We start from the raw sequence: 17,945 nt of genomic DNA on the forward strand, positions 1-17,945 counted from the left end.
TTTTCATCTATTTGATTATTACCCGGATCCACGACATTCTATTTCACATCACAGATAACCGCGACCCCCTTAACGACCGAAAGGTATAAAAGGAGGAGAAAACGACATATCATCAATGCCCACTTCCGCTATAGACGACCTTGTTCACAATATACTCGCTGAAGTCGCCTCCACAATTATGAGCATACCCGCATCGCCTACGCTTGTCAATGGAGTACCCTCTCGAGCACAGACACCCTTTATCCGCACCTCATCGCCCTCACCTTCTATCGAACTCAGTCATGCATCGGACGAACAGGAATTTGCCACACGTCTGATCTCGGCTATCCGTGTTCCTGTCGACTTCACAGATATCCTCGTCGCCTTACGAAATCGCCCGCAAGATCGACAAGCGGTGGTTTCCATGCAACGAGCATTAGAAATGGTCGAGTGGATGCAGACGGCCAGACAAGAGCTCATCGCAGCAGAAGAAAGGACGAGTAGAGCTCGGACCAGAGTCGACCAAGTCTGGTCGTTGATGCGCAGTACGGTCACTCGTACAGCACAGGAGATTTGGAGGGAGCATGGGGACGAAGACATCGGACACATCCTCGGATACACCACTAATGGAATACCCGCATCCACTCCTCACTCGTCACCAGAACCAATTCCCGTTCGACCTCGCCCTCCTCGTTCGCACGTACCCAGTGGACGATCTTCATTATCCCAACCATCTTTCTCGACTGCATCCACTTCCTCGCATCGCGGTCACCCCTACAGGAATGGACGTATCCCCGAACAAGGATCACGAACCAGCCGGCGGACATGCTACAGATGTGGAGGAGATCATTATGTTCGCGACTGCCCCCGACGACGATGAAGATCACAATATTTCTTGTGGGACAAGAAACGTTAGACGGGAGCTGATGTTACAACGCTCCCCACTTGTGGCGCGTCTTTTCTTTTTCTTTTCCTTGTTCCCTTTACGTTACCAGACCATGTGATCCAACACGTGACTCATCGGAGCGCAACCTCCGATTCTTTACCCAGATGCCCAGAACCCCTAGTCTAGGGTTACACCGGATCCAACTCCGGACCTTCTTCTTATCGCGCATGCAAGACGTGCATGTATGCCTCATCTTTACCTCGTTCTGATACACGACTCGTTATTGTTACGGGGGCCAGTCGCGCCACCGTACATCCGGTTCATCGTCGTCAGTGACTGGGCCTTTGCAAGGTCTCAAGTCAATCGAGAGGGGTCCGACCTCCAGTCATAGCGATGACCAGAGGTCGGCCCAGTGGAGCAGTCTTATGAACACTTGGCCGCTGTCTGCGGACCAAGGTCGATTCGTCGCACAGATGTAGATGGTAAAACTGGTTGATGTGCAACCAGGACAAGATGGGGACTCCAGCTTGTCCTGTCGGTCTTATATACAAATACAGGCGTCTGTCTACCTGTAATACTAGAACTACGATTGGTCCATCGGTATCAATATAAGGGCACAGGGTTCGTATACCTGTCCCACGGTCGTGAGAATGCTGAGTCAGTCATGACTCTGCGTGAGAGACAATCTGTCCATATGGAGATAAGGTCGTGCTGCAAAGACAAGGCAGCAGCGAGGTCGTCGTGCGTCTAGCGCATGTATCAGGGTCTAGGGCCGTGCCCATGAGGTTCGGTATCTGTATCGTAAGGGTAAGGCAAAGGTGAGGCAAACATGCCTTTGTCGCATGTGTGATAGGAAGTGCGTCCTAGGTCTGGATCTCGCACATGAGGTGAACATGCCTTGAGCACAAGGCACATATCATCAGATGATCAGGTAGATCCGTGCCGGATAGATAAGGGCGATGACCATGATGACATCATGGTCATGTGGTCAGTGACGTCATTGTCACATGGTCAGTCTAGGCTCTGTGATGTTATTGTCACGTGATCGGTAAAGGTAGAGGCGGAAGTCGTCCACGTGTTCCTCAGAGAGGAGCTTTGTAGCATCAGCTCCCATTCAGGTCTTCAATTCCCTGGATTGAAGTCGTCAAGAAAGTCGGTCGGGAAATGGAATGGAGAAATTCCATGTATCGTTGTTCATCGTGTCATGTCATCGCATGATTCTGGGTAAATCAGAGGCGGAAAATGAAAAAATTGACCTGGGTGTTAATCCAGCTTCGCAAACTTCGTTTTGCTTGTCGCTCGCATCCCTTTAGGATTGCTCGCTCCAACTGCAAGTCTTCTGTTCGTCTTCTTCTCATAAGCTATTCAGCTATGTTCATCGTCTTCCATTAGTCTTGTTTCTTTGTGCTTTCGCACAGTGACCGGTCAACTCGTGTTGCCCGTCGTCTTCCATTAGTCTTGTTTCTTTGTGCTTTCGCACAGTGAATGGTTAACTCGCGTTGCCCATTCTTCCCTACTACTACCCCGGCCTAAAAATCAGGAGGGCTCATAGTGTAGCGATGTCTTCAAAAATTCGCAAGATGGAAAGAGAGTGTGGTGGAAGGGAGGAGGGGGGGAAAAAATTTGCCCTTGTGGGAGGGTTCCTCGTCCTCGATTACTCTTGTCGTTCCTCGATTCCACTCGTCACTCCTCGATTCCACTCGTTCCTCGTCACCCGGGCACTCGGGCTCATTCCTTTGGCTCGGATATGCATCCTCGCCTACTATCCCCTATCAGCTCCCATTCAAAAAAACCAGATACCCTGGATCTGAAACCGATAAAAACAGGTAACAAATCGTAAAGGGAAAAAGAGGGTGGGCAGCAAGGGTCTTCTAGTTTCGAGTCATTGCGGACAAATATCGTCTTCTAGTTTTAAGTCATTGCGGACAAGTATCGTCTTCTAGTTTCAAGTCATTGCGGACAAGTATCGTGTAGTTTTAAGTCATTACGGACAAATGTCGTCTTCTGGTGAGCGATAGCTCCCATTCAGGTTTCATGTCTTCGATGTTTCTAATCATCGGGATAATCGTGGCCTTATCTTGGGTTGATACCGCACTTTGTCGGTTATCTCCCTTCACATTCCGTGAATGCCATAATCCTGCCTTTCAGCTTTCATCAAGGTCGTTCGTCCTTCTGATAACCTTTCTGCACCCCGGGTATCTCGCCCTACTAGGTGTTCTCAGCAAAGGTTCAGATCGAATATCCAATGGTAAGCGATAGCTCCCATTCACGTTTCATGTCCAGTTTCATGTCTTCATCATTAAAGTACCCCGGCCTAGGTTTGAACTACCCCGGCCTAGCGTGATACTTCATCGAATATTTCATGTCGGGTCTTGTCGTGTGTTGGTGTCGAATGAAATCGACTTCCTCCATCCATATTCCATGGATGCCCTATTCGTCGCTGTGTCGTATATCGAATTTCGTCTGTTTGTCAAGTTTATTCTTTCAGATGATGAGACAACAGTCTACATCAAATCCAAGGATCGGCCGTGACCCAGTATCCTTTCTATCCATGGGGAACTACCCCGCGCATGTCATCAAAAGTGCCATATCGAAGGCTGTCGTTCATAGTAGTTTCGCCCATCGAGATCTGTCTGATCGTCGAGGGTTGCTAGACCTATTTAGGCATCTAGCATCGGGTGTCGTCATCGTGGTGGTCAACAAAGGACCGTCTGGGACTTCCAGACATCATCGAATGAGTCATGTCTGTCTGATCATGCTCGAGTCGTTATCGTGGTGGTCAACAAAGGACCATTAGGGGTTTCCTAATATCAGGTGTCGTTATCGGGGATTGGAGTGTCGTGTACTGTTAACTCCAAGTCGTTCCTCGGTGATGTAATCTCTTGTTAAGTTCAATCATCAGGCTAATCGTCGCCTCGTCGAACCTTCGGCCTAGATTCGGTATGGATCATTGGTTTATACGGAGAGCCAGGATCCGTCTTCCGTCAGAACCTTTTACTATGTCATTCAAGGTTCATCCAGGTTCAGTTTCTTTATCGTCGAGAGCTGTGATCGACGGTCGTCGTTCAGATCCTTTTGTTACATCAGGATCTTCTTCAGATTGTCGGTTTCTTTTAACGTCGAGAGCCTCTTCGACAGGGAATGGTTTTGAAGTGTCAACTCGCGGTATCTTCAAACATTCCATGGTCATCAACTCGTAATGGCATCGAGTTGTCAATCTTTCTGCACCCCAGGTAACTCGCCATGCAGGGTGTTCTCAGCCAAGATCTATCGTTTGTTTATAGTGGAGAGCGAGTGTCCACTTGCTCAGTCCGAGCTCCCATTCAGGGATCACAATCATCAAATGGTCATCAGATCGGACTCAATTAAGAGTCTACAGTTTATACGGGTTGCCGTTCCCGGGATCAATCTGCACCGTGGGTATCTCGCCACACTCGGTGTTGTCAGCCATGATCATCAAGTGTGCGACTTAAGTCCTTCGTCAAAGGCTGCGCACCATCCTCAGTTCATCACGGTCCATAGAATTGGTACTAATTCTACGGTGGCCAAACCTTTCCGATTCGCAGTCACATGCGGCTCGTACATGTCTTTGATTATTACACATGTCGTAGCTTTCCTCGCATGAGGGGATTCGACCCCTGAGAGTCACCCAATGAAGGGTAAACTCTTGAGAGTTCGTCTCGGACAAGGTGCCAATCAATTGTCTTATGAAAATCTGGTCTCACCTAGGAATGACCAGACAAGGGTCTTCTTTGTCGTTCCAAAGTTGGATTTCAGGAGAATGGAGTGTCAATCGCGGTATCTCCATCTCTGTCGTCACAGGTGTCCTAATGTCAATGGACAAGGTCGAAGTCAAGAGAATGGAGTGTCAAATCACGGTATCTCCATCTCTGTAGTCATGGGTGTCCTAATGTTATGCTGTCTGCGAACATGGACGAGTCGAGGTCGGGTAGTGTCGTCCTAATGTCAATTCGGACAAGACGAGGAATCAAGTGCAAGGTAACCGTCGCCTTGTTCAGTCGTATGAGCTGTCTGCTCAGGAGGTGCAAGGTATCCGTCGCCTTGTTCGGTCAAGAGGTCAAAGGACACAGTCGCTGTCTGTGAACTGGTCGAAGTCGGGGTCGTCAGGCTCTAAAGCATAGGAGCTTGAGCCAAAGAAATATCATCTTGTCCTAATGTCACGGGGGCCAGTCGCGCCACCGTACATCCGGTTCATCGTCGTCAGTGACTGGGCCTTTGCAAGGTCTCAAGTCAATCGAGAGGGGTCCGACCTCCAGTCATAGCGATGACCAGAGGTCGGCCCAGTGGAGCAGTCTTATGAACACTTGGCCGCTGTCTGCGGACCAAGGTCGATTCGTCGCACAGATGTAGATGGTAAAACTGGTTGATGTGTAACCAGGACAAGATGGGGACTCCAGCTTGTCCTGTCGGTCTTATATACAAATACAGGCGTCTGTCTACCTGTAATACTAGAACTACGATTGGTCCATCGGTATCAATATAAGGGCACAGGGTTCGTATACCTGTCCCACGGTCGTGAGAATGCTGAGTCAGTCATGACTCTGCGTGAGAGACAATCTGTCCATATGGAGATAAGGTCGTGCTGCAAAGACAAGGCAGCAGCGAGGTCGTCGTGCGTCTAGCGCATGTATCAGGGTCTAGGGCCGTGCCCATGAGGTTCGGTATCTGTATCGTAAGGGTAAGGCAAAGGTGAGGCAAACATGCCTTTGTCGCATGTGTGATAGGAAGTGCGTCCTAGGTCTGGATCTCGCACATGAGGTGAACATGCCTTGAGCACAAGGCACATATCATCAGATGATCAGGTAGATCCGTGCCGGATAGATAAGGGCGATGACCATGATGACATCATGGTCATGTGGTCAGTGACGTCATTGTCACATGGTCAGTCTAGGCTCTGTGATGTTATTGTCACGTGATCGGTAAAGGTAGAGGCGGAAGTCGTCCACGTGTTCCTCAGAGAGGAGCTTTGTAACAGTTATCCCCATTAGTACTGATTATCTCTCACGACCTTACTCAGCTTTCTCATACATATTACTTCCTCGCTGTTACCTTGCCCAGATATCGTTTCACCTTATCTAGCCAATGAACGATCTCGCATTACTGCGTAGTACTGCGGATACCTTTTGTATAAGTAGACGACCTTGTCGAGCTGGATCCCCATCTCGACCTGGTTACCATTAAACCAGCTTTTCACTTGCCTTTGACTGAGATCGACCGTCAGTAGCAGACAGCTACTACGAGTCATAAGAACGAACTCTGATCGACCTTCAGTGCGAGGACATCGCCAGAAGTGTCACTTGAACGGACTTGTGTCTTAGACTAAGACCTTGTCTCGTGATGACTCGACTAGACGCTCGTGTTTCGCTGCCGCGTAACAATGGCTCCATGATGGTGTTGTACTACCCTAAGTGGAGAGACAGCAAGCATGGTGCACATGCAGCTGTTGTGACAAAGGTCTCAGAGGCGATTACAGCAAGGGCGAATGCAAAGGGATGGGACAGGCCCAAGGTCAACACTCAAGTACGTCGACATGGTAAATTTTTTCAGTCTACATCTTCTCACTTCCTGCATAGCAAATCGGCAACTGGTTCGCAAATAATAAGGCTGCATTGGATCTCAGAATCATTCCCGGCACGACAGATCACAAGTTCTCTCTCGCAGATGCTGAACGCATGGCCAAGGATGATGATTATCCTGATCCGACTGAAGGTGAAGGTGGGGCTGATCCCGCTGCTGTGGACAATGATGATGTAGAGCCATTCTCGGTGGAGGAAGATGCAGCTGATGTGCGAAAGAAGATGACGGGGCAGAAGTGGTCTTTGCGAAAGACTGCACACTGGGCATGGCAAGAGGAGCTGTTGGAAAGGGTTGGCCAGGAGCATCCTGATGCGAAGGATCAAGTTGAGAAATTGGTCTGGTATACCAAGGCATTTGTAGATAAATGGCATGACCTGACCGACAAGGAGCGAGATGAACTGAAAGTGCTTGCTGCGAAGAAGATGGAGGAGTCGCAGATGGATCGAGCTGGGCAAATTGCCTATGCTCAAAAGCATCTTGGCAGAATGGGTGAAGACTTCATCCAGACTGTGGAGACAAAGATGGGAGGAAAGGTTCTCATCCTCCTGGCCTTGCTGACAGAGAAGCTCACGCAGATTCGGCGCACCAAGTAAGTCTCGGCCATCATTATTTGCATTATTTTATTCACCGCCATCCTAGGCTTCAGTCACCCGATACTGGTGGCTTTCTGAAGTTCACTGACTCTGTCGATGACTGGCAGAAAGATTCGTGGAAGAAGTGGAGGATGTGGGCAATGAATGTTATGAGTAAGTCATACCCATGGAATATGAAGCAACATGCACTAATCAATGACTAGTTCCCGATGAGCTTAAGGATAATGATGCTGAAGAAGAGGATGAAATTGCACTTACTGACGTGCAGCACGAGATCGATGATGATGGCAATGCCATCATTCCTGCATTTGAGGAGACGTGGAAGCTGACTCAAAAGCGTCATTTGGTCTGGGCCATTGTGACTCACCAGCATCGTAAGCTTCATTCTCAAAAGTGAATCTGTATCCATGCTGATGATATACATGCAGGAAAGATTGTTGATTCCAAGCGTGCAAAGTGCCCTTGGAAGAAGATCAGTGAAGATGTCCATAAGTACATTGATGAGGCATGTTGGCCAGACAGCGTGGTCTTTGCCGAACCTTGGAACATCGGTGTTGACAACATCGATTTGCTCCTCAAGCACTGGGTGAATCGGCAGGCTATTGGCTCAGTTGCTTTCCAATTTCTGGTAGCAGCTGATGGAGGTGATGCCGTGAAGCCCAGGGGAAAAAAGCAGAAAGATGTCACTGATATGAATGTTGGCGATTCAGCAGATGAAGGGGACCAGGACGACAACGATAATGAGGTGGAGGTCGGAGTCAATCGTCACACAAAGGGCAAAGGCAAGCAGCCTGCCATGAGGAAGAAGCATGTTCCCCCACATTCTGAGGAGGAGTTCGACTTGGATAATGTTTCCAGCGGTGAGGATGACTCAGTGGGGGTAAAGATGAAGGCTGCGATGAACAAGGCCAAGTCGATGCACACTGCCAATACTGCCTATGATGAGGAGGGATGGCAGCCATTTTCTGCACAGAATCTTGTCGATGTTCCTCGGACGGGAGACACGAGTTCATCTGGAGTTGCTGGTGCTCCGGCAGCAACTGCACATGCAAGGAAACTCTATCCGAGGATCGCCAATCACCTGGAAGATATTATTCTGTGGCCCAGGTCAATGATGGTTGATGCTGACTGGTATAAGCATGATGTTAGCAGAATTGTGATCCCTCCGCCAGCATTTTCACTTCCAGATCCCACTGAAAATGATGCGGCAGAGCTAGAGTGGGTTGACTGCCAGAAGGCGATTTTACTGACAACATCTGCCCGATTCCAAGGCTTCAGGATACTCGACCTCGAACATATCATTCAGCAACTATCAATGGCATGGTTGGATAATCCGGGATGTTTCGCTCTGCAGTTGCTGGCTGACGACACCGCTGCTATTCCTGAAGAATATGTAAAGGTGTGGAAATATGAGCCTGGAGTATGGCAAGCTATCGAGCATCCTCTTCGAGAGCAATGGACGCTTGCAGGCAATTGGGTTAGTGGTCTTCCATGCATTGTGCCATCCTATAAAGCCTTTCTGCAATGAAATTCCCCTCTGATGTAAGCGGTTACTGTTTTGGTCCAACTGATCGGGTCTCATGCTTGTTATTAGCAATAATCCAGAAGATGGATCGCCTGCTTCGGCAACTCAGCGATCTGAATTTCTTTTATCTCTGTCTACCTTCAAGGAGTACAGGCTTCTTGTCAAAGTCTGTCGACTCACTCCTGTAAGTCAATTTTGATTTCCGATAGATTATTCATCTGATCAGAGATGTAGTGTGTCACACTGATGCTCAAAGAATATCCTCGCCCAGCATGGGCATCATGGGAACTCGCACACCGTGAACTCCCTCCCGACTTCTGCACACCGAAGGGAATTGAGACCTTCTGTGCTTATATTGAGGCACGACCATATCAGGGATTTGAGATGCTGACCTCAGCTTTGGAGCTCTCACTCATGACATTGGCAATTGGCTTGGTACTGCGATTCATCGCCGAGCATAATGATCCACAGACAGTTGCACTTGGCCTTGATGACACCCTTGTGTTGCAGCTTCGTCGACTATGTTGGCTCTTTGCACGGCAGATTCATGCATATACGAAGATCGCATATGCAGAGGGTGGCCTGACAGCAGATGAATTCTCAGCATACTCAGCGATGACAGGCCTCGTGGAGGAGCCAGTGATCGTAGAGCATTGGATGGTGTGTATGCTGTGAAAGCAAATGGATAAGGCCAGTAGGTGGATCAGGCAAGGTCAACCTCATAGGTGCAAAAGGATCCGATGTTCTGTGAGGGATGTTGTGGTCATGCTCTCCGCTGATGCAACTCTTAACGATGTTAACGAATATCTGACTGATGACTACATGTGACACTATCGGGAAAAGGTAGAGTCAGGTCCTGTGCGAACAGCAGAAGCTGCATGGCTGATCTCCTAACAGTTGATCAAGACTACATCAGCACCTGCCGATTCTCAAGCAGCCACGGCTGATAGCACTGCTGTGCAGCCACAGGTGAGGACATCCATCCATCTCCTTGATCATAGTGCTGAAGTTAAACAGGCCTCGTCTCAGCTGCAACGTCGCCGAGCCCAGCCCACTCCTCCACCGGTAGAGTTTTTAGCTAATAGTGATGATGAACTGGCACCTCAGGAATGTCCGAAAACTCGCCAGTGACAACATCGTCAGCAGGCTCCTCCTGTTGCAGCCAGAGAGCCTCCAGAGGAGGATCAATTGCAAGAGGAACCCGCCAGGTTTTGTTGGCATGGTTTTTTATCGTCTTCATATTTGCTAATCGTGTTCATTGTTTAATCACAATAGATCTGCTGAAAAGAAGAGAACTCGGGCACAGGCCAAAGATGGAGGCACTGCTCCCAGTACCTCCAGTGCTGTCATTCCACGTCGCACTGGCCGAGTGACTGTAGCAACAAGGAAGGCTCAAGCAGCTGCAGCTGGGGTGACAGCAGTGACAGATGCGACACCTGCTCAGGCGGCAAAGGCCAAGGCTCCTGCATGGAAAAAGAAGGGATCTCAGAAGTAGATATAATTTGCGCATTGTTATAACCTTGTCATGTTATGCAATATGAGAATCGCATTTTTTATGATTTGCACGAGGTAGAAAATCATATGACCAACACCAGGCAGCCAGCAAAATGATTACTCATTCATCACATAATTTGTATTTCATGGAGCATGCGGCCTGCACATGTTGATAAAGAGATTGCCCGCCACTTTCTTCTCCCTTGCTTTATCTCCACCACTTTCACCGGCATCACAATTTCTCCAAGAAGTCAAAAGCAGTCCAGGAAATCGAAGTGCCATCACAGTTCAATTGAGAATGTTGACCTTGTAGAGGTCCGGGCATGCCGGGGCAGAAAGTGGGTGATGGGAGCTGTGCAAGGTACACCAAAGTCAAGTCCTGGGACAGGAAGGAGGAAAGGTACAGCTGTAGAAGGACCAAGCCAGACTTTAGCTGCGCCCTCTGAAAATCACATTATTGGTGATAATGGCCTGGATCCGTTTGCTCTGGAACTGCTGTCAACTAGGACACGTAGTGGCAAGGTGAGTGAAGAATGATGGAGATGATGTTTGCTCACTTTTTCCACATTGTAGTCACAACAGGACCTGATGCGTTCATGGCTTCCCTATCGGGCTGATTATCTGTCGGAGATATTGGGCATGGAGGCACCTCCGGAGGATCGTGGATGCACTAATTGCAATGCACCTGATGGCCAGTTTCATTGTCGAGACTGCTGGGGGGATCATTTTGAATGTCTCCGATGTTGCCTTGATTCACATCGCTGACAACCATTTTATCGTCTCGAACGCTGGGTTCAGAATCGGTTTGTCAAAATTTCTCTGGCTTCAATGGGGTTCATCCTTCACCTGGGGCATGGCGGAAATGTATGTCCATGTGGATTTGGTGTTCAAGATGGATGGGAGGATGTCATTAATCTTGGGGGAGATCTCGGGCCGCAGCTGAAAGATGAAGGCCAGGTACATTTTTTGGGTAAAGATGTCGTAGATGATCGACAGGAGGGAGAGGTGGTTATTGCTTCATGCAATGGAGTCTATGTGCAAAAGGTAAAATGGTGTATATGTTCTGATGCCACTCCTCACCACATTCAGATGCTTCGAATGGCCCTTTATCCTGCCAGTCAGCTTCGCCCCAGAACAGCGTTCACCTTTGATGTCCTCAAATATTTTAGTATTGATGCCATAGTTTGCAACACCTCGGCATCCAGGTTCTACACCAAGATGTGACAGTTAACCAATAATGCTGCACCCCAAACTGTTCCTGTGAGTAATCTTAGTTATATGATAAGTCTCTTGGAGGTAATCTGCCTGTTTTAGGACCGTTATAGGGAACTCATGAGGGTTTCCCGCCAGTGGCGAGATATTGCAGTTCGGAAATGGTTTGGCTTTGGTCATGACCTTCTTAAGAGCCCAGGTCATGGGGAGTTGGCTTATTTTTGTCTGGCTTGCCCCCAACCATGTCTTAATTTACCTGAGAATTGGCAAGAAGATCCTGAAATGTGAGTGTGATAATAAATGATTTCAGAGCTCTGACCGAAATTCAAGATAAAGCGGTGTGTATCATCGCACAATAGTGGCAGATGGAAACTTCACCTTGGAGCATATGAAGATGCATCAGCCTGAGAATGATGTGCCTCTGACTAATGGTCAAGGATTCATGGTTGATGATGTGGAGTATCAAGATCATTTGAAGTGCAGTAAAGAAACTATTGAGGTGCGTGCAATAAGATGAGTTGGAACTGCAATTGAGCTCTGGGAGATATCTGCAGAAATCTAGATGTGCAAATCACCACACTGTGAATCAGGCCAATGCTAATCACCATAATCTAGAGGCCACAGGTGTTGGAGCATGTGTCTGTGCTCGCCATGGGTGTGTCATACCCCATTCAGTGGTTGACTTCCAAAAAGGAGAGAGGTAAGCGTATTTCAACCGATCACATCTCCTTTGCCAAACATTCCATCTCTGCACGACTGTCAGACAGATGAACATAGACTACTCCATCTGCCAGGCACTTCTATATAACACTGAAGGGCTCCAGTTCATGGATGTGTGCTACGATGTCGCATGTCAGTGGTGGATTCACTTTCTGGAGCGCGTTGTGAATAGCAAATATCTGAAGGTCGCAGACAAGATAAAGATCATTGCCTATGTGGGGAAGTTCCACCTTGGGGCCCACATTGCAGAGTGTTTTGCCAAGTTCTTCTCAAATTTTGGAAAAGACATGGGTGAGATTGAGGGTGAGGTTGTGGAGACGCTGTGGTCCAAAATGAATGGCACAGGTCCTTCAACACGTGCAATGACCAAGGCACACCGATGAGAGGTTGTGGATGATCATTTTCGAGACTGGAACTGGATGAAGCTGCTGGGTATTGGTGGGCACTGTTCTTTTGCTGTTGCGCTGATGAGGGTTAACAGTACTTCAGTGAACATGCTCCGAACCAAGTAGTCCAAGGCTGTCAAAGGTGAATCTGAAATGAAGCAAGAGTTTGTTGATCTCTCAATCACGATGACCGAGGATGATATCAAAGTGTGGACTGAGCAGGAGACCGTGGCTATGCGAGAGTGTGGTGATAAGTTGAACATATACAATGTCAACTTGGAGAAGGGTATGTGCATTCTCCAAGCCAGATTTCATCTGATTGAGCAAACTGAGCCATAGCTCCATCCATGGGTGATATTCGCCTTCTGCTCATGACAGAAGAAAGACAGTCACCCAATGAGAAGGGTAGAGTCGTGGAAAGTGGAACAGTAACCTGGTTGAGCACTGGAATAAATATCGAAAAGACACAGTGAGCCAGTTGACATTCACTTTGGTCTCTTTGCTCAGTCTGTGCTTCAGAGATGACATACAAGTAATGGCAAAACACCTCACCAAGCGAAGCTTCACCACGGACAAAAATTCGGTGGAGATGAAGTGAAATTTGCTGCAGAAAAAAATTGATGGATTTCACAATTGTGCAATGGTGCTATTAGATGGTGAAGACATTGAGCACTTAGAAATCTCCTCTAATGAGGTGGCAGATGAAGAGGGTTGGATCATGGAGGATATGGAGGAGAACCCAGAAGATATTGAAGAGGAGGTATTGCCAGAGAACATCACTCTCCTGCTTCCCTCCTCACTTGGCATTGAGCAATACAAGATGGTGGGATAAGAGAGCATTGCACAGCAGGAGTTACAGCTACGGGTTGGCCAAGCCAATGACTGTCTTGAAGACTTGCGACTCTTGTTAGGTCACAAGTCTTTGCTTTTCCGGACCAAATTCAGGCACAATAAGTCTCAATGGCACAAAACCCGAAATGCAGCTGAGCTCAGGAAGATTGGTCAGCAAGAGCGCAAAATCATTAGACGATACAAGCATGCTAGGAAAGCCCTGATCTGTTTAGGAGCAAGTGAACAGTTGTTGACACGATATCTTGACATTCAAAAGGAAGACACGAAGATGCCTGGAGAAATTGTGGAGGAGAATAGAGTTGGGCAGAGGAATGATAGATTGGCGTGGTTTTGGAAACTTGGAGGTGAGAATGCTCGAAATGCATGGGGGGAAAGTGTGGACAATAATATGAAAGATGTCGGTCGAAATGCCATGAAGGAGGGTGAGTGACTATCTGTTTATGCCTGGTCAAACTTATTCACAGATGGTAATCACCATGTCAGTTGATCGAGTTAACTGGCTGAGAGCAAAGGCACGATACACAAGGTACAAGTAGGAGGTACCGAAGGTGCGACATGAGATGTTATGGACTGTCCTGTGGTTTGAACACAAGCAGCATGAGTGGCAGACCAGGGAGATGGAGGCAGTGAATGCAGGTCTACGTGGTCGTACATCCTATGCAGCAAAGCAAGGTGCAATGTGGAAGGACTTTGCACTTCAATCACAGCAGGCATTCAATGGTCAAATGATTGTCAGGTAGTCTGTGAGTTGCAAAGGTAGATATGCAAAATTAGCCAATAAATGTGTGTGACTGGCTATGTAGATTTGGACGAGTGTATCCTCCGGGACCTTAAAGAAGCATGGTGTCAGCAAGACCATTAAGTTTAGATGCCTCAGCCTGGAGCACCATTTGTGTAGAAAGTTATATGACCATGGCCAGAGTGTGGAAAACTCTTTATAGAATGAAAATTTCTAGATCCTCAGCCGAGGCCACCATTTTCACAAACACTATATAGAGCATCCTTGGCCAATGCCAAAGTTCAGCAGACCTTATATAGAACAGAAATTCCAGGACACTCGGCCGAGGCCACCATTTCCACAAGAACTATATAGGATCTTTTTAGCCAAGGCCAAATTTCAGACAATCCTATATAAAATGCAAATTTCTCGACCCTTGGCCGCAGGCATTATTTTCACAAAATCTATATAGGGTACTCTTGGCCAAGGCCAAATTTCAGGAGATGCTATATAGGATCAAAATTTCATGTGTCTTGGCCAAGTGGACCATTTACACAAAGATTCTATATAGGTCCACTTGGCCAAGCCCAACTGTCTGCAAACTCTATATAGGATTGGAATTTTATGACTCTTGGCCAATGGCACTATTTCAGCTACAATCTATATAGAGACATGGCGGCCAACCCAAAATGCTCGACAACCTATATAGACTTCAAATCGCGCCTCCCTTGGCTAACTCCCAAATATGCAACTCAGCCTATATAGCCTAATTATCTTGGCCAACCCTATATCTCCATCCTATATTATATTCTTGGCCAACACTTGGTTTTATGGAAATTTACACATAATGTTCCACCTCGGTTATATGGAAGTTTAGGTATATATTGGCTGAATGGGCTCCTACTTTAACATACTGCATGAGCATGTGTTGACTGGGCAGGACGAAGGGTCAGGTGGGGGACGGAGAGTATGAGGAGAGCAATGACGATACGTCGACTCCTGTCCCATTATCTTAGCAGTCTGCATAATTCTAACTCACAGTTGCGATGTCTGCAGGATCACAGTCATCAGGTTCGCATAAGATCCCGCTCAGGAAAAATCTCCCTGAATCTGGACAAGCCGACCAGTGACATGTGCCCTCGACAAGCCAACATGGGCCGATGAGACCCTCATATGCCCATTGCTTGGATGGGCCATCTGTGCTGTACTTCTTTACCTCTGGTCGGCCCATTTATTGCTTCTGCCGATACGTTCGTGGATTAGCCCGGTGAGTTTGCAGATACACTCGAAGTCTATTGTTGGATGAGCCCAGGCAGCATCGTTAGAAAACTTTCGGTTCAGCTCACTCAGAGGCCTACAGAAGTAAGGCCTCAGATCTTCTACTTGGCCGACAGTTGATACAGGCATACATGCCTGTAGGCAAAGTTGCACATTGACATACCTGACTTGGCCCACGGACAAGGCAAATGATCGAGTGTTCTCATGTCGGCCGATCCTTGGCTGTTTTCGGTACTTTACTCTGGGCCCACCGTCAAGTGTGTACATTGAGTTTTCATGTCGGCTAATCCTTGGCTGTGTCTTATACTTTACACATGGCCGTAGCATTCTGTATCCATGATTTTCATGTCAGCCCATCCCTGGCTGTATTCGATAGATTAGACTCGCTTTGATGCATTAGACTCGGCCCACCGTAGTGCAGAGCAGGGGTATGGATAACCCTCAAGGGTAAGGGGTAAGGGTATTGGAGGGTAAGGGTAGAGGTATGAACTTTCAGACCCTTATACCCCTGGAGGGTATCACTGCATATAATATATATCATGTAAGCAGTAACTATAGGGTGACTAAAGCCTAAGTGCAGCCTAGATACAGCCTTAAACTATGTCTACAGAAGCTTCAAAGAGAAAAAAAGGCTATTACAAGCCTTAAACTTAATGTCTATGATGTTATTTCCTCAAGTAAGGCAGATATCGAAGGGTATACCCTCAGGGTTTGGTACCCTTACCCATACCCTTACCCCTGGTGAAGGGTATGTACCCTTGGAGGGTAAGGGTAGGGGTACAGGTCAAAGTACCCAGGGGTATACCCCTGCTCTGCACTAGCCCACCGTCAGGCGTGTACCTCGAGTTTTTGTGTCGGCCGATCCTTGGCTGTATTTGATAGACTCGGCCCACTATCAGGCATGTACCTAGAGTTCTCCTGTCGGCCCATGTATGACTGTATCCCACATTCTAGACTCGGCCACTGCATCGGCATAGCATTCCATACCCAAGATGTTCATGCCGGCCCATCCCTGGCTGTATTCGATAACGGTAAGGAGTAATGGGCAGACTTACGAGGGACGCCTGCCAAGCAACCGTCTGACGTGGAAACCCGCATCTGGCCCACCATCAAGCGTGTACCTTGAGTTCTCCTGTCAGCCCATGTGTGACTGTATCCCACATTTTAGACTCGGTCGCCGTGTCGGCATAGCATTCCTGCCAGCCCATCCCTGGCTGTATTCGATACATTAGACTCGGCCCACCGTCAAGTGTGTACCTCGAGTTTTTGTGTTGGTCGATCCTTGGCTGTATTCAGTACTTTACTCTCGGCCCACCGTCAAGCGGTCAGCAAATCAGTGTACCTGGTGTTCTCATGTCCGCCCACCCTCTGTGCACCAATGACACAAACACTTGAAGAGGTCAACCCTGGTCTTTAGCATGAGGCCATGCCAGGCGGAACTTTCTCATCTGCTGTGTTCCTCGAGGAACATTCTTGAGTCTCAGTTGATTCGGAGTACTCCAGCATAGTACCATGGTTCCGCTGTCCTGAACTCCATGCTGCATGCATGCTACATATGACAAGACACAGGGCACAGTACTTTTTTCAACAAAGTTCCACTGCGGCTGACACAGTGGAATTCTGGGCCACTATTTGATGGCAGAAAAATGGCAAGGCTTGCTGAAATGGCCTAATACTATCAGTGACCTGGATATGCCACCATTGGATGTCAGGAATGTTTCTGGCATTTGGTGCACTCCATCAAGTGCCTGAAAGTTTCATAGATGTTTTCGAACCTAAAACATTGTAAAAGTTTCAGGATTAAATGGGGCCAAGTCAACTCCTAGTAAAGTAGGGATTGCAGGATGGTGGCATTATTTCATCAGTGGCCAGATCAGTACAAGGTCAGGATTACTGGCTGTGGCATTCCCAGCTACAGCCCTCACAACAAGCCAGGCTAATTGGTCTGACAATCAGTCCATTTCGCCCAGGTCGCACTTCGGCACATCTCCAAATTGTTGGACACATCTCAGAAAAATCCGAAAGAATAGTCTGCAGGTGTGTTATGTCCGAGATAAAAATCCACTAAGATGCCACACACAACATTCGGTAACCACAGCATGCGGTAGGAACAGAATATTATGGCACCTCAGGTCTCAGGCCTGCAATTCGTGATGCACTACCAGTTCACATGAACGGTCTGGTGAAGTCCAGTACTTCAGGTGTAGCATTGTGCACATACACCACGATACTCACCTGCAAAGTCTGAATGATGCGGCCGAAGTCCCAAAGGCTCGCCATGTGTTGTGGGGCTGCATGTGTTGCATCCACTATCTTACACCCAGTGAATGATATCGGCCACGGCATCAACCATCCATCATGCCGGAGCATGAGGCTGTACCAAATTTTTTCATGTTGGCCCAACTGTGGCTGTATGCCCAGCCCACCTGTAACGTGCCGCTGTTGTATTGCAAGGCACAAGTACCAAGCGGTACTTGTGCCCTAATCTTATCTAATCTCATCGTGTATTATGTAATTATTGTGTACTGTTTGTACATGCTCTGCATGTATCGAGCGCGCGTCGGTGTGTTGAAGTCAGAGACTTAACACACCACGACCTTGATACACGCACGACGCTCCAGAATAGAGCTTGGTGCACTGTATCTGAGGTTCAGTGTGATAAGGCCTTCCCCCCCATTACACTTTTTTACAGTCTATTTCGCCC

General features: G+C 47.9%; 3 protein-coding genes across 3 annotated transcripts; all 3 read left to right on the top strand.

Moving 5' to 3' along the window:
• Window positions 1-563: 563 nt before the first annotated feature.
• Window positions 564-983, top strand: SCP_0502060 (hypothetical protein; the record flags this gene model as incomplete). The annotated part of the gene is made up of 1 exon (XM_027758271.1): window positions 564-983. One exon carries the CDS (start codon window positions 564-566, stop codon window positions 981-983), a length of 420 nt encoding a protein of 139 aa, XP_027614072.1.
• A 5,240-nt stretch (window positions 984-6,223) lies between these two features.
• Window positions 6,224-9,712, top strand: SCP_0502070 (hypothetical protein; the record flags this gene model as incomplete). Its single annotated transcript, XM_027758272.1, has 8 exons — window positions 6,224-6,406; window positions 6,460-7,052; window positions 7,103-7,209; window positions 7,260-7,430; window positions 7,485-8,533; window positions 8,816-9,241; window positions 9,479-9,550; window positions 9,599-9,712. 8 exons carry the CDS (start codon window positions 6,224-6,226, stop codon window positions 9,710-9,712), a joined length of 2,715 nt encoding a protein of 904 aa, XP_027614073.1.
• Window positions 9,713-13,033: 3,321 nt separating this feature from the next.
• On the top strand, window positions 13,034-13,225 carry SCP_0502080 (hypothetical protein; the record flags this gene model as incomplete). The annotated part of the gene is made up of 1 exon (XM_027758273.1): window positions 13,034-13,225. The coding sequence occupies one exon, from the start codon at window positions 13,034-13,036 to the stop codon at window positions 13,223-13,225; it is 192 nt and encodes a 63-aa protein (XP_027614074.1).
• Between the last annotated feature and the right edge of the window lie 4,720 nt (window positions 13,226-17,945).

The sequence above is a fragment of the Sparassis crispa genome (assembly GCF_003851025.1).
Source record: "Sparassis crispa DNA, contig_000004F, whole genome shotgun sequence".
NCBI lineage: Eukaryota > Fungi > Basidiomycota > Agaricomycetes > Polyporales > Sparassidaceae > Sparassis > Sparassis crispa.